General features: G+C 43.7%; 1 protein-coding gene across 1 annotated transcript in view; it reads left to right on the top strand.

Moving 5' to 3' along the window:
* SMG1 (SMG1 nonsense mediated mRNA decay associated PI3K related kinase) overlaps positions 1-9380 on the top strand; it is a 69848-nt gene extending 60468 nt beyond the window's left edge. The window contains exons 52-63 of the mRNA XM_080353624.1: positions 1064-1214; positions 1306-1495; positions 1732-2201; positions 3583-3720; positions 4447-4599; positions 4934-5113; positions 5322-5549; positions 5991-6202; positions 6389-6495; positions 7204-7383; positions 7507-7613; positions 8927-9380. Coding sequence (XP_080209750.1) covers positions 1064-1214; positions 1306-1495; positions 1732-2201; positions 3583-3720; positions 4447-4599; positions 4934-5113; positions 5322-5549; positions 5991-6202; positions 6389-6495; positions 7204-7383; positions 7507-7613; positions 8927-9004 — 2194 coding nt within the window. The 3' untranslated portion in view covers positions 9005-9380. The remainder of the gene's footprint in view (positions 1-1063; positions 1215-1305; positions 1496-1731; positions 2202-3582; positions 3721-4446; positions 4600-4933; positions 5114-5321; positions 5550-5990; positions 6203-6388; positions 6496-7203; positions 7384-7506; positions 7614-8926) is intronic.
* The last annotated feature ends 4231 nt before the right edge of the window (positions 9381-13611 follow it).

Genomic DNA, 13611 nt, shown 5'->3' with positions numbered 1-13611 from the left:
TATTTGTTTAATATACGGGCTTTTCTTGCCCTCTGTAAGCAGAGGCAATGCCTGCGCTTGTTTCTTCTCTGTGTATTTGTGCGTTTATGCACATGCATACATAGAAATACGGAACTATGGCAATTTACATCTGCTTAAAGCTGACTTTCGGTAATCAGCTTTTTCCAAGTTACATAGTTGTGATTTTTCTCTTTGAAGTTTAAGGGACGCTAAGAATAAGAACCAGTCTGTTAGTTGGTGGGAAGAACCTCTGAAAGGAAGAGCTTGTAACTGTGGCGCTCCTCTCGTCAGGAGGTTTGGTGCAGTTTTTGCGTAATGAATCAGTGACTTGGTATAAGAAATATATATATATCAACAAGAAAACCCTACAAACAGACAATATTCCAACATTTCAGAATGTTCCTGCAGAGCAGATGTGATCGCGCTGCTTCCCTTGAGCCAGTGATGGTCCCGTGGGATAGGGAAGGCTGCTGGACTAGTATCAAACAACTTGGTGTCTTTCTCTTGGGTTAATTTTCTTCCAGGTTCACCCATTGGCATGTCTGCTCAGCCTGTTGGTTGAGGGTCAAAAGTGCTGGGAGGGAGAGGATAACACCGCTCTTTCAGGAGCGGCACAGTGTTAAACCATCTCAGCCGTACCCCGAGACCTCATCTTCTACCTTTTTGCCCCGTAATCCATTCACCCAATTATATGTGTATACTATAAAACCACTACTTGGTTTTCAGGGAAGGAAAGGTGGTATTTACATCACTTAGTATTCATAACTTGTTTTACCATGCTCATAAAAAGTACGGTCTGTATCCTCTACCTGTATTTTAAGTCAGTTTTGTATCTGGTCCTTTAATCCAACCCCGTCTCTTTGGTATCCTTGGTTGTTCATATGAGACCAGCACAAGCGCTCACGTGGGAAGTGGGGTGAGGGGTTAAGAGCAGCCTGCACAACTTCGACCTTCTTCAGATGCAGCTTAATTCCAGTCCGCTCTAGTTGTGGGATCAATCAGTTTAAGAAAATCCTATTTATTTCTTGTAGACTTAAGCAAAAACATGTTTTTTTTTTTTAAGAGTACTTCATGCTCAGTATGGTGAGCTGATTCAGCCAAGAAATGGTTCAGTTGATGAAACCCCCAAGATGTCAGCTGGTCAGATGCTTTTGGTGGCCTTTGATGGAATGTTTGCTCAAGTGGAAACTGCGTTTGGTTTATTGATTGAAAAGGTATGGATTTCTTCCTACCGGAGTCCTCTTTGAGTCAGGAATACGAAAGTTTATAAAAACAATACTAATTTATTGCCTTTTCATTGCTCAGTTAAACAAGATGGAAATACCTGTTGCTTGGCGTAAGATTGACATAATTAGGGAAGCCCGCAGCACCCAAGTGAACTTCTTTGATGATGACAATAATCGCCAAGTTCTAGAGGAAATTTTCTTTCTGAAGAGACTGCAAACAATTAAAGAATTTTTCAGGCTCTGTGGTACCTTTTCTAAAACACTGTCAGGTAAATAAATGTTATCAAATGTTCAGTATTGCCTTGTCCCCTTCTCGTCCTGTGCCCTGTTGAGAAGGGTGTATAAATGGTCACTTTTACTGTAACTTACCCTTTATATCTGGCAAGTGTGCGTGGACTAAAAATTAATCCCTGTAATCTAGCTGTATTTCGAAGTCAGATAATATTCTCCTAGATGCATCAAATGTTTTGTTTATAACAAAAATACTATCTCGTTCCTTTCAAAGGGATCAGTTCACTTGAAGACCAGAACGCAGTGAATGGACCTGTGCAAATCGTCAACGTCAAAGCCCTTTACAGAAACTCTTGCTTCAGTGAAGACCAAATGGCCAAACCAATCAAGGCTTTTACAGCTGACTTTGTGAGGCAGCTTTTAATTGGCCTTCCCAATCAAGCTTTGGGACTGACCTTGTGTAGTTTCATCAGCGCTTTGGGTGTTGATATCATTGCTCAGGTAGAGGCTAAAGACTTTGGGGCAGAAAGCAAGGTTTCAGTGGACGACCTGTGCAAGAAAGCCGTGGAGCACAACATCCAGATCGGCAAGTTCTCGCAGCTGGTGATGAACAGGGCGACAGTGTTGGCCAGTTCCTACGACACCGCCTGGAAGAAGCACGATCTGGTGCGCAGGCTGGAAACCAGCATTTCGTCCTGCAAGACCAGTCTGCAGAGAGTGCAGCTGCACATCGCCATGTTCCAGGTAAAACACTCCTTCTTCCGCTCCAGCTCGTGTCTCCAGAAAGTGAGCTCTGGATACTGCGGCTGAGCACAACTAGAACTTGATATTTTCACAGAATGTCAGGGATGGGAAGGGACCTGGAAAGCTCATCCAGTGCAATCCTCTCATGGAGCAGGAACACCCAGATGAGGTTACACAGGAAGGTGTCCAGGCGGGTTGGAATGTCTGCACAGAAGGAGACTCCACAACCTCCCTGGGCAGCCTGGGCCAGGCTCTGCCACCCTCACCGGGAAGAACTTTCTTCTCATTTTTCAGTGGAACCTGCTGTGTTCCAGTTTGCACCCGTTGCCCCTTGTCCTATCACTGGTTGTCACCCAGAAGAGCCTGGCTCCATCCTCCTGACACTGCCCCTTTCCATATTGATCCCCATGGATGAGTCCCCCCTCAGTGTCCTCTTGTCCAGCTCCAGAGCCCCAGCTCCCTCAGCCTTTCCTCACACGGGAGATGCTCCACTCCCTGCAGCATCTTTGTTGCCCTAATTTTATTCTAAATTATTCTGTAAATACGTAAGGAAAAAAGTTACAGCTGGCTTCTTTTGCAGACTGACTGCTTTATAAGATGCAAATGTAACAATGTTTAAATACTTTTTCAAGGCAATACATGTAATTTTTAAACATTTTAACCATTTTAACCATTTTTAACCATTAACCATTAGAAAAGAAGTCTTTCACTGGCTTTCTTACTAGCAATGTTGTCCCCTTCTCCCCCTTTTATCAAACAGACTAAGACTTTAAGGGAGGAGATTCCTTGGAGCAGAATCTGCGTTACTGAATGTCGTCTTGTACCTTTACTTCCAAGTTTTAATGCATTAACTGTCCCCTTGCTCCACTGTAAATAGCAGAACTATCAGTCCTGAAAATGTTCTACTGAGGCTTTAGATAAACACCCCCATGTGCCTTGAGCTGGATCCAGTTGGGTTGTAGCACCACTGCTCTTTATTTTGTAGTGATTTGTAGATCCAGGGTACGGGTTTTCCTCATGGCAATTCATAAAGCGTTTCACAGACCGGAGAGCAAAGTTGTCTTGGGTTTAGTGTGTCACAAATTAATTGTTTCTGAATATTGATGGGTTTTTTAGATAGAGGAAATGTGTGTAAATCATGTATAGGAGGTTAATGACTGATTAGCGGTATAAATATCCAAGCCAGAAAAACAGTTTACAGCTACTTATATAACTTAACACTCTCTAATAATTTAGAACTCAGTGTGCTGGTATCATCTGACACAATTTTTAAATGCCCTTACTTAGAAAGTGTACAGAGGACTAGAATTGCTGTTTGTGAAGCAAAGTACTTTGTGCTGAGCAATATTGGTAATCAAGCGTTTCTGGTGTTTTTCTGCAGTGGCAACACGAAGATCTGCTCATCAGCCGCCCACAAGCCATCTCGGTCACTCCTCCGCCTCGCTCTGCCATTCTAGCCAGCATGAAGAAGAAGCTCCACACGCTCAGTCAGATCGAAGCTTCAATTGCAACGGTGCAGGTACTGCTGGTTGGGAGCTTCGTTCGGCGCTTCGTTGGAGAGTGACTCCAACACAAACCCCAGAGTTCTCTGCCACCTCCACGTTATCTTCTCTCTTGCTTCTGTTCTTTAAGCTGGTCTGACTTAGGTCATCCTTCCTGCCATTTTACCAGCTCAGTGTCTGACGGTCCCTGTGTAGATCTGGGCAAATGAGTTTTTCTCTTTGTTGAGGCTTCTGTGTGCTGGGCTTCATTCAGCTTTTTAGAATTTTGACTATCAGTAATACAGAGTGTTTAATTGTTTAAAATAAATACTGCTTAGCTTCTTAAATTTTAATTTTATTTTCAGTTTCTAAGGTATGCTTGTAATTTTTTGAATGTTATTTGTAAAAATAATTCAGGACTCCTATGTTTTTGTATCATTTTTATTCAACCAATGCGATCCCCTTACTTTTGTGTTTTGATGTGTGTGGGGTTTTGTTTCTGTTTTCTGGTGGGTTAAAACCTGGACAGCTGACTTTATTTCCATAACAATCAAATCCAGTTGTGGTGTGTGCTGAATATAAACCTTTAAACAGCACAAGCTGACATTTGTCACTTATGTACACCACATTATTTTATATATATGAGTGTAAGAATGTGTCTGCATGTGTTATATATTTTAACTTTTAAATTAGGCTTAGGGTGATATGTATCAATATGCATTATCTGTTTTGGTTTTTGTTTTGGTTTTTCTTCCCCAATGCAGGAGAAACTGGCAGCACTTGAAGCAAGTATTGAGCAGCGTTTAAAATGGGCAGGAGGCGCTAATCCGGCACTGGCACCAGTCTTGCAAGATTTTGATGCCACTATTGCTGAAAGAAGAAACCTTGTACTGAAAGAAAGTCAAAGAGCAAGTCAGGTACTCTGGAATACATCAATATAGTGACTTGCTAAGTGTGTTCACTTTTATTTCCTACTTGAGTTTTATGTGGAAGATATTTTTCCTCCTCGGCATCTAAAGAGCAAACGTAGATAACTAAATACTTCTGGGAGTCCCACTTGAGAAGCAATGCAAATAATCTCTGGGAGAATTGCTGCAGGGCTGGCTGACCCTGGAATGGTAGTGCTGCTGGAACAGAGCAGCTTTACTGCGGGATTTAAAATTCTCCCTTTGAAAGACATGGAACAAATGCGGTTTGTGTAATAGACACTTTAATTGGAATAACTTTTCACGCTCTTGCTTTCATTTTCAGGTCACTTTCCTCTGCAGTAATATCATTCATTTTGAAAGTTTACGTACTAGAACAGCAGAAGCCTTAAATCTCGATGCTGCATTATTTGAACTTCTCAAACGCTGCCAACAAATGTGCTCATTCGCGTCTCAGTTCAACAGTTCGGTGTCTGAGCTGGAGCTTCGCCTGCTGCAGAGAGTGGTGAGTGACGGCCAGAGCAAAACACGGAACGTTACAGAATCATGAGTTCTCCGTTTTGTCTTTCATTCTAAATCAATGTTATGTGTACCTTCTGGTGGGCTGTGGATTACAGAGTTTATTCCATCCACTGCTAAACATTTGGCAGCAGCATCTATGCAGTAATTGAATTTTCTCTCTGGATGCAGGTCAAAAATGTTTGTCATTTTAGGGCACTGGTCTCGAACATCCTATTGGCAGCTCCGAATGGCTCCACTCGGCTCACAAGCAGCTGACCCAGGAAATCTCGACCCAGAGAACGGTACAAACGGAAAGAGAACAGCAAATAGAGACCGTTTGTGAAACCATTCAGAATCTGGTGGATAGTATTAAAACTGTGCTCACGGGTCATAACAGGCAACTTGGAGATGTCAAACATCTACTGAAAGCTATGGCGAAGGTAAGCCTGGAACTTGAGTGCATTTATTGCTCCAGACCATGTCAGCGCAGTTTATAGTTCCCATGTGCTTTTTAAAGTATCTGGAAACAGGAAAATGTGATCATGTATATGGAGTTCAAGACCTGAATTCTTAGAGATTAAATGAACTTGATAAAGCTTTATTTCTAGACTTAGGCTAATCAGGCTTTGGTTCAATTAAACCTTTTTTTCTCTTTTGGCAGTTGAAAGATTCTGTGTGTTTACAAATCCTTTTGGCTTTTAATCAGTAAAACGTTTGATCTTTTTCAAATTGATTTTCTTCAAATTTAATTAATGAAAATTCTGGTCATTTGCAGTGAAATGACACAGTGAGGGGCCGAAAAGGCCAGGAAATGCTCATCTTTATTCTCTTAGCCAAAATATGCATCATAGAGTTAACCTTTTTGCACATCTTTGTTACAGGATGAAGAAGCGGCTTTGGCCGATGGTGAAGATGTTCCTTATGAGAACAGTGTTAGGCAGTTCTTGGGCGAATATAAATCGTGGCAAGATAATATTCAGACAGTTTTGTTTACATTAGTTCAGGTTATGGGTCAAGTCCGCAGTCAGGAACACGTCGAAATGCTGCAGGAAATAACTCCCACCTTGAAAGAACTGAAAACGCAGAGCCAAAGGTGAGGAGTCGCCGTCTCTTAGGTGACGGCTTTTGCTTTTCTACTTGCACGTGACAGAAAGGGAGCGTGGGGTTTGCTTTGAATGCACAAATCCTTGTGCAAAATTCGCCTCAAAGCTTTCATTTTTGAATTTTCACTAAGTCAGGTAGTTGCATGAATATTTATCGACTCCATTGTGTTTCCCAGTGTCTACAATAACCTGGTGGGTTTTGCATCACCCTTAGTCACGGATACATCAAACGAGTGCTCGAGCCCAACGTCAGCTGCTCCGTATCAGCCAACCTTCGCTGCAGGTAACGCTTGGCAAAGTACAAGCATTAAAACATCAGGAATATAGATTAGAGATGGGATTGGAACTTTTTGTTACACTTTGAAGTGCAGACAACCTCTGTAAGGTTAGAAAAGCCCGTGAGGTTAAATTTGTTCAGTGTTTGGTACTGAGTGACCGCTTGGTCACGGTCTGGGTTCATCCCACAGACACGGCACGTTGTCACTTATGTCAACTGAACTGTCATTTCTCTTGAAACTAGTATTAAAATTATGGTGGCTTCAGAGTCCTGAAACTCTACAAATGCATTTATGTTGGCAGTGTTTTCATAATTTTGCAGTTAAAAACATGAATAAAGTTTCTTGCGAGCATAGATTCCTTTCTCCTTAAAGGATTCTTCTGCTCTGTATTTGGACTAAGTGCAGGTTCCTGATTTCTGTCATGTACAAGATTTGTGTTTTATAACTGCCATACGCAATGATAGAACTCGAGGTTAAGAGAGCCCATAAAAATTTGCATTATTTAAATAAATGCTTTGCAATAGAACAAAACCTCTTGTTTATCAAGTGAAATAAATCCCTTAACAGAGTGAAGAGGCAAGAACTGGTGCAGAGTTTAAAATGCTTTTATCTGAGGGGTTGATAGCTGCATTTGATACACATTTAATGGTGCTTTTCTTGCATCTATAATGTGTTTTTTGAATACTCGAAGTGCCTTTGAACTTTCCTTACAGCTGTGCGTAGCAATACGGGGCAGAAAACTCAGCCAGAGGTGATGTCGCAGAATGCAAGAAAGCTAATTCAGAAAAATCTTGCCACGTCAGCAGATACTCCTCCAAGCACAGTCCCGGGAACTGGCAAAAGTGTCGCCTGTAGTCCCAAAAAGACAGCCAGGGACCCTAAAACAGGAAAAGGTAAATACAGGGCTTAAAAACAAACAAAGTCCCCCAAACAACCAAAACTAACAACCACGACAAACCCCAAAACACCTCAGTGCAGGAACAGAAAATTGAATTGATTTTATTTTGTACCTTTAGCCGTGCAGGAAAGGAATTCATATGCAGTTAGCGTGTGGAAGCGGGTCAAAGCCAAGCTGGAGGGCCGAGATGTGGATCCCAACAGGAGAATGTCTGTTGCTGAACAGGTGAGTTGGCAGCAGGGAAGTTCCAGTTAAATACGTGGCAGTTGATGTGTGTGTGTATGTGCTGAGGTTCGCCTGAAAGACCGAAATCCTGGTGTGAATGGGGATCCCTCTGGACAGGGGATTTATTTCCAACGCAAAGCAAGGTGTGCTGCTGCATCTGGGTTTTTAGCAAATGTTTTTGTTTCCTGTGCCATAGATTTACACAAACTCCTGAATTGGATAAAATGCCCTTTGTATATCAGTGAGGGAATGTTTGTTGGTACCCAGGGAGAACGCGAGGTCTGTACATCGGCCAAAAGGATTGAACTTGGCCATGGCAACCAGTGTAACACAACCACGCTCCCATCTCTGGGAAACGGAGTCCGTGGGCCCAGATGTCCATGTAAATTGTAGAATTTTATGACCATTTCCAAGATAGGGGTTAGGAATTAGGTTCTAATATAAGTTAGGGAAAGGCCTTTTGGAGAGCAGTGTAGGGGAAAGGGAACTGGGCCCTTGTGGCCAGGAAGGCCAATGGTACCTGGGGTGGGTTAGAAGGGGTGGTCAGTAGGTCAGAGAGGTTCTCCTGCCCCTCTGCTCTGCCCTGGGGAGACCACACCTGGAATCTTGTGTCCAGTTGTGGCCCCTGAGTTCCAGCAGGACAGAGAACTGCTGGAGAGAGTCCAGCGCAGCCACCAAGATGCTGAAGGGAGTGGAGCATCTCCCGTGTGAGGAAAGGCTGAGGGAGCTGGGGCTCTGGAGCTGGACAAGAGGACACTGAGGGGGGACTCATTCCTGGGGATCAATATGGAAAAGGGGGAGTGTCAGGAGGATGGAGCCAGGCTCTGCTGGTGACAACCAGTGACAGGACAAGGGGCAATGGGTGCAAACTGGAACACAGGAGGTTCCACTGAAAGATGAGAAGAAACTTGTTGGGGGTGAGGGTGTCAGAGCCTGGCGCAGGCTGCCCAGGGGGGTTGTGGAGTCTCCTTCTGTGCAGACATTCCAACCCGCCTGGACACCTTCCTGTGTAACCTCCTCTGGGTGTTCCTGCTCCATGGGGGGATTGCACTGGATGAGCTTTCCAGGGCCCTTCAACCCCTGACACTCTGGGGTTCTGTGATTCTGTAAAGAGATGGCACATGATCTTTTTTTGCCCGTCCAGTACAAATTCTTACATGGACGACACAAAGTTGTGCAAGATAAGGTTACAACTACTCTAGATTTTTTTTTCACTGAAGTTTTGTATTTGCAGGGGATGTTCAACAGTACATTTTAAGATCACTTTAAAAAATGTCGCTTATTTGTAATCCCTTGTTTGACCTTCCTAATAGGTTGACTTTGTGATTAAGGAAGCAACTAATCTAGATAACTTGGCTCAGCTGTATGAAGGTTGGACTGCCTGGGTGTGAGCGGGGAGAGCGGATCGGTCTGGTTCAGCGAGGTCAGTTCCCACCAGAATCCACTCGGCCTCAGGCATCCGGAGCCGCACCACAGCCGGTGGTGATGCACACTGGGGCTTCATCTGAGGAAACCTAGGAAATCTCGGTGCACTGGGAAGTGAATCCTGCAGGATAGCTGCACTCAGGGATACGCTCAACACAATGGTCTGCAACCCCCGCCGTCAAGGGTGAACGCTCACCGCTTGAGCAACACGGTTTGTCTTTCTGCTACGGAAGAACTGCAAACGTGGCCGGGGGTTCGCCGCAGAAAGAAATCAGGATGCTACAAAACCGCAGAGTGATTTGGAACTCAATTCCACCTGACCCTGTGAACAATTCAGGAAAACACCGAACCCTGTTCAAAGAAAACCAGAAAAAATGGGGCCGTGAAGAAATCACAGCAAGGGAAGATTGGATGCATTGGGATTCGTGTCGCTCTTGTTGCGTGGCAACAGCGCTGGTCGGGTCGACCGGTTAGTACGGAAAAAGGCTACAAAATGTAAACTTCAGAAATGGACTGAAAGCAAAGAGCTGTACATCAGATATACACTGCATTGGAAGAACTTCTGAGATAGAAGAAAAAGCCTTTCTTCTCTTTCTTCTCTTCTCCCTTTGCTCTTTCCTTTCTTTCCTCCCTCCCAGCCTCTCCCAGCACCCTCCCCTCTTGGCTTATTCTTGTAGGTTAGGCGGTACTTCCAATATACTTTTGATTTCAATCCTTCTACTTCACGTTTTAGTCAAATTAACAACTTAAATTTTGTTTGGTAAACGAATTTTCCAAAAGCACTGAAAATATAGAACATCGATGAGTTTGGATGGTCAAACACAAAATGTAATTTTGGTTCTTTTCCGGTCATTTCTGTAATTCTATTATGTACAGTTTCTCAAAATTGTCACTGTGCATTTAAAAGTAATGAATCCTACAGGCATTTGATTTAATGTGCACTTCCCTCTGCTTGCAGTGTACACTTTTTTGTAACTCAAATTCTCCCTCCAGTCGCATTCTACTGTGATGGCTGTAGTTTCTTTCGTACGACGTAGCTAATCCAATGTAACCTTTACCTTTTTAAAAACCAGGATAGAGTATCTCGTAGAGTTTTACATTGTTGATGACAGATAAACAATAAAGTGACGTTCTGGTGGAGGCAGAGTGATACGCTTTTTGCTTCACTTTCCCAATCCTTTGAGTTTCCACTTGTAAATGATAGCGCTTCAGTTCACGGGGTATACGTGTCATCCAAGAAATGAAGGACTCTCCAGTTTTTGTTCAGCTAGATCTATAAAGATTTCTGCAAAGTCACTTTCCTTTGACATATTGTTTCCATAGGCCCTTCAATGAGAGCGAGTTTTCCACCGAGGTTTTTTGGTTTTAATCAATTCTGCACTCAAAGTGTCATTGTGGTCAGAAAAGTCTCTCTAAAAATGGCATCTTCTTACTTAAATCAATGTCCTGCTTGTCTGTCGGTTGTCTAAAAGACTTCTGGCTTCCTTCTTACACCTTTAGGAAAAGGCAGCTCCTTTTCTTCTAGCAAATAAAGGTAACACAGTTCAGTTACGACTACAGAGCCAAAGCAGAAAGGCAGGCTGGCGCTCCCAGCCCAGAGCCCTTTGTGTAGCTGTGGGTGAAGAGTTTCTCTCTTGTGAGCTTGCTGAATTCCTTCTGCGCAGCTGCTGGAAAGCGACAGCCCTGGGAAGATCCTTTATGCCATTCGCCATCCATTATGCCATTCGCTTTTCAGAGTCAAAACACACTTTAAATACGGCATTTTATTTTTTTCAATCAAAATGTAAGTATTAAAGGATTTGTGCCAAGCTCACTGCTGGCATCGAATTCATTTAACGGGATGGATTCGCAGCAGTTCGGCTGAGCAGAAAGCTTGGCCGGGAACTTGCAGATAACATAAATTAACCCAGGCGTAAGTAATAAAGGACTGTGCATTATTTTCAGTGTTTGCACTGCGCTCACTGCTCTGCCTCCTCTGTAGCTCTTCAATTCACTTTCTCCTCCGTTGCCAGTTTTCCGTGGACATGCACTTAAGTCTAAGGATTTTCAACAGAGAAACAGCCCTTTTTTGTGTTCTGATGGCCTGATTGGGGCTGTCATAGATATATATCAAATGATACCGCGCAGATGCATTCGGCTGCTCCTGAACCCTGCGCCGAATGGTGCGGTGAAGAACAAGACACTTGGTCCTTTTTCTCCAGTTCAAAACAACGACATGGAAGGATCCCTGTGGATTTCTGTAGGAAGGAGGTTGTGTTATTCCTGCTGTTCTATTTCTTGGAAGCTGGGGGGGATGGGAGGGGCAATGCACTCACCTGTGGCTCATGTATTATACCTCTGCTCTCCCAAAATGAAACACTTGTGTGGAGATGGGTTCTTACTGCGTCATTTAATAAAGTCTTCAAAAATCTCTAGATCTGTATTCAGCATTTCCTTGTATGCAAAACTACTTGTAAAAATTACTGGGGAGAACAAAGTGCTTAATACAAACATACAAAACAAACCCATAATGGAGCAGGATTCTTAAAGCTGCGTGTCCCCTGTGGAGGGGACGGCTGGTGCGCTCGGGACTCAGCGGGACTGCCGGCTTGTGTTTGCTGGCGCGTTTTTCTTCCTGAATGTTGACAATGTGGCAAATTGGCTCAGACTTGGTTTAACTGGAGAGAGTGTAGAGAAGGGAGCGGAGCTGGTGAGGGGCTGGAGCACAAGTGTGATGGAGCGGCTGAGGGACCTGGGGGGTTCAGCTGGAGAACAGGAGCTGAGGGGAGACCTTCTGATCTCTGAACTGCCTGAAAGGAGCTTGGAGCCAGGGGGGTCGGGCTCTGCTCCCCAGGAACAAGCGCCAGGAGCAGAGGAAACGGCCTCAAGTTGCGCCAGGGGAGGTTGAGGTTGGATGTGGGGAACAATTTCTTCCCCAAAGTGCTGTGGGGCATTGGAACAGGCTGCCCAGGGCAGTGCTGGAGTCACCATCCCTGGAGGGCTGGACAGACGGACATGAGGTTCTCAGGACATGGGGCAGTGCCAGGGGTGGGCTGTGGTTGGACTCGATGATCCTGAGGGTCTCTTCCAGCCAAAATGATTCTATGATTCTAACTTAAAATGCAGGTTCTGTGCGTGCACCTTGCATGTTAGATAAGGCTGCATTATCAACAGATCATGCGTTTCTTATTAAGACAAAGAGTATGCTCACAGTTCCGCGCTGCTCCCGTCCTGCTGGCTGGGATGCCCTTGGCCCTTCTCCTCCCTCCTGTGCAACCATCAGCTCTGCCAGACGGCTCCCAATCGCGTCATTAACGCTGCTCTACGTTACCTTGGTGGAATAACAGCAGTGCCAAGTTAATATAACTGACACTGAAATTACAACAGACATGTACAGTTAGCTTCTTTCTTTTTTTTAGTACTTTAAAGATGCTTGATATTTCTCCTTCACAACATCTAGTTTTGCCCTTAGCGATTGGTGGTTTTAAGTGGTAATATATTTTGTCTGTAATTTTTCAGATCTCTGTAAAGACTCAGGTCTCCCATATAAATCAGATATTCCTTGGATTTGAGAGCATTAGTTTTCCAAGGGAAAATGCATTAGATTTCTATTTTTTTTAAAAAAGCTTCATTTTTCTAAGCCAAGGTCAACGTGCTTCAATTATTCATCCATGTGTTCTGTGCCTGGTGTGTTTGAACAACCTGTTTTAACACACTCGGGTGCTTCACACGTTTATTTGCCTTTTTTTTCGAAGCTTTTCCTAAAATGGGTAAACACACCCTTTTTTATGCATTGAAGAGCAGGAAAAAAGTTTAAAAGTTGACACTTGCCATCCTTTTTCTTTCTTGACACAATACCCCATTATAACATCCTTATGTTTTTGTTCTTCAGTGAAAAATAGTTATTCGGGAATAAACTGTTCATGTTTTAGTTAGAGCATTGCAGTAAAAATACAGATATTACATAAAACTACTGTTGTAAATAACCGATTAGAGCAATTTTGCCACCCATCAGCCTGATTTTTTTATTAATAGCGTAAGAAGAAAGTCTGTGATGCATTTGTTGTGCTGGGTATAATGGCTGCGCGGAGGCTTAGCACGTTGAATTTGTGTCTCTGTCCTAAGTGCACGGAGCAGTTAAACTCCTCCTTTCACTTTGAAGTTAGTTTGGGCGTTTAATTTTCTATACGTCCGCTAAGAGAGAATAATCTCAGTGTAGGAAGCATGTGTCATACATTGAAGCGCACAGAACTGGCTTCCTATAGCTCCGCGGGGCACGGGAGGGGAGGAGCAGGTTTTGCGCACTGTGGCCACTCTGGTCTGTGTTGGGACTCTGGAGTTAACAACCAACTGTATAAACACATCCCTGTTCACATACACACCTGTTTTCATTTGTGTTGTGCTTCCCAAGGCCCGGCTGCTCCGGCTGGCATCACTTCCTTGAGAAACTGGGTTTTGTTTGAGCTTTGCTGTGGTAAAACTACAGATTTTTGAGGGCGGACTCCGTCGTTTTCAAGTGCAAAGAGGTACAGAGCAACGTGTAAATGAATTCAGAAGCTATTCAGTATCTGTTCTTCACATACGATGTGGAATG

This window comes from Nesoenas mayeri, assembly GCF_963082525.1.
Source record: "Nesoenas mayeri genome assembly, chromosome: 15".
Taxonomy (NCBI): Eukaryota; Metazoa; Chordata; class Aves; order Columbiformes; family Columbidae; genus Nesoenas; species Nesoenas mayeri.
This window is presented reverse-complemented; position numbering and strand designations above follow the sequence as displayed.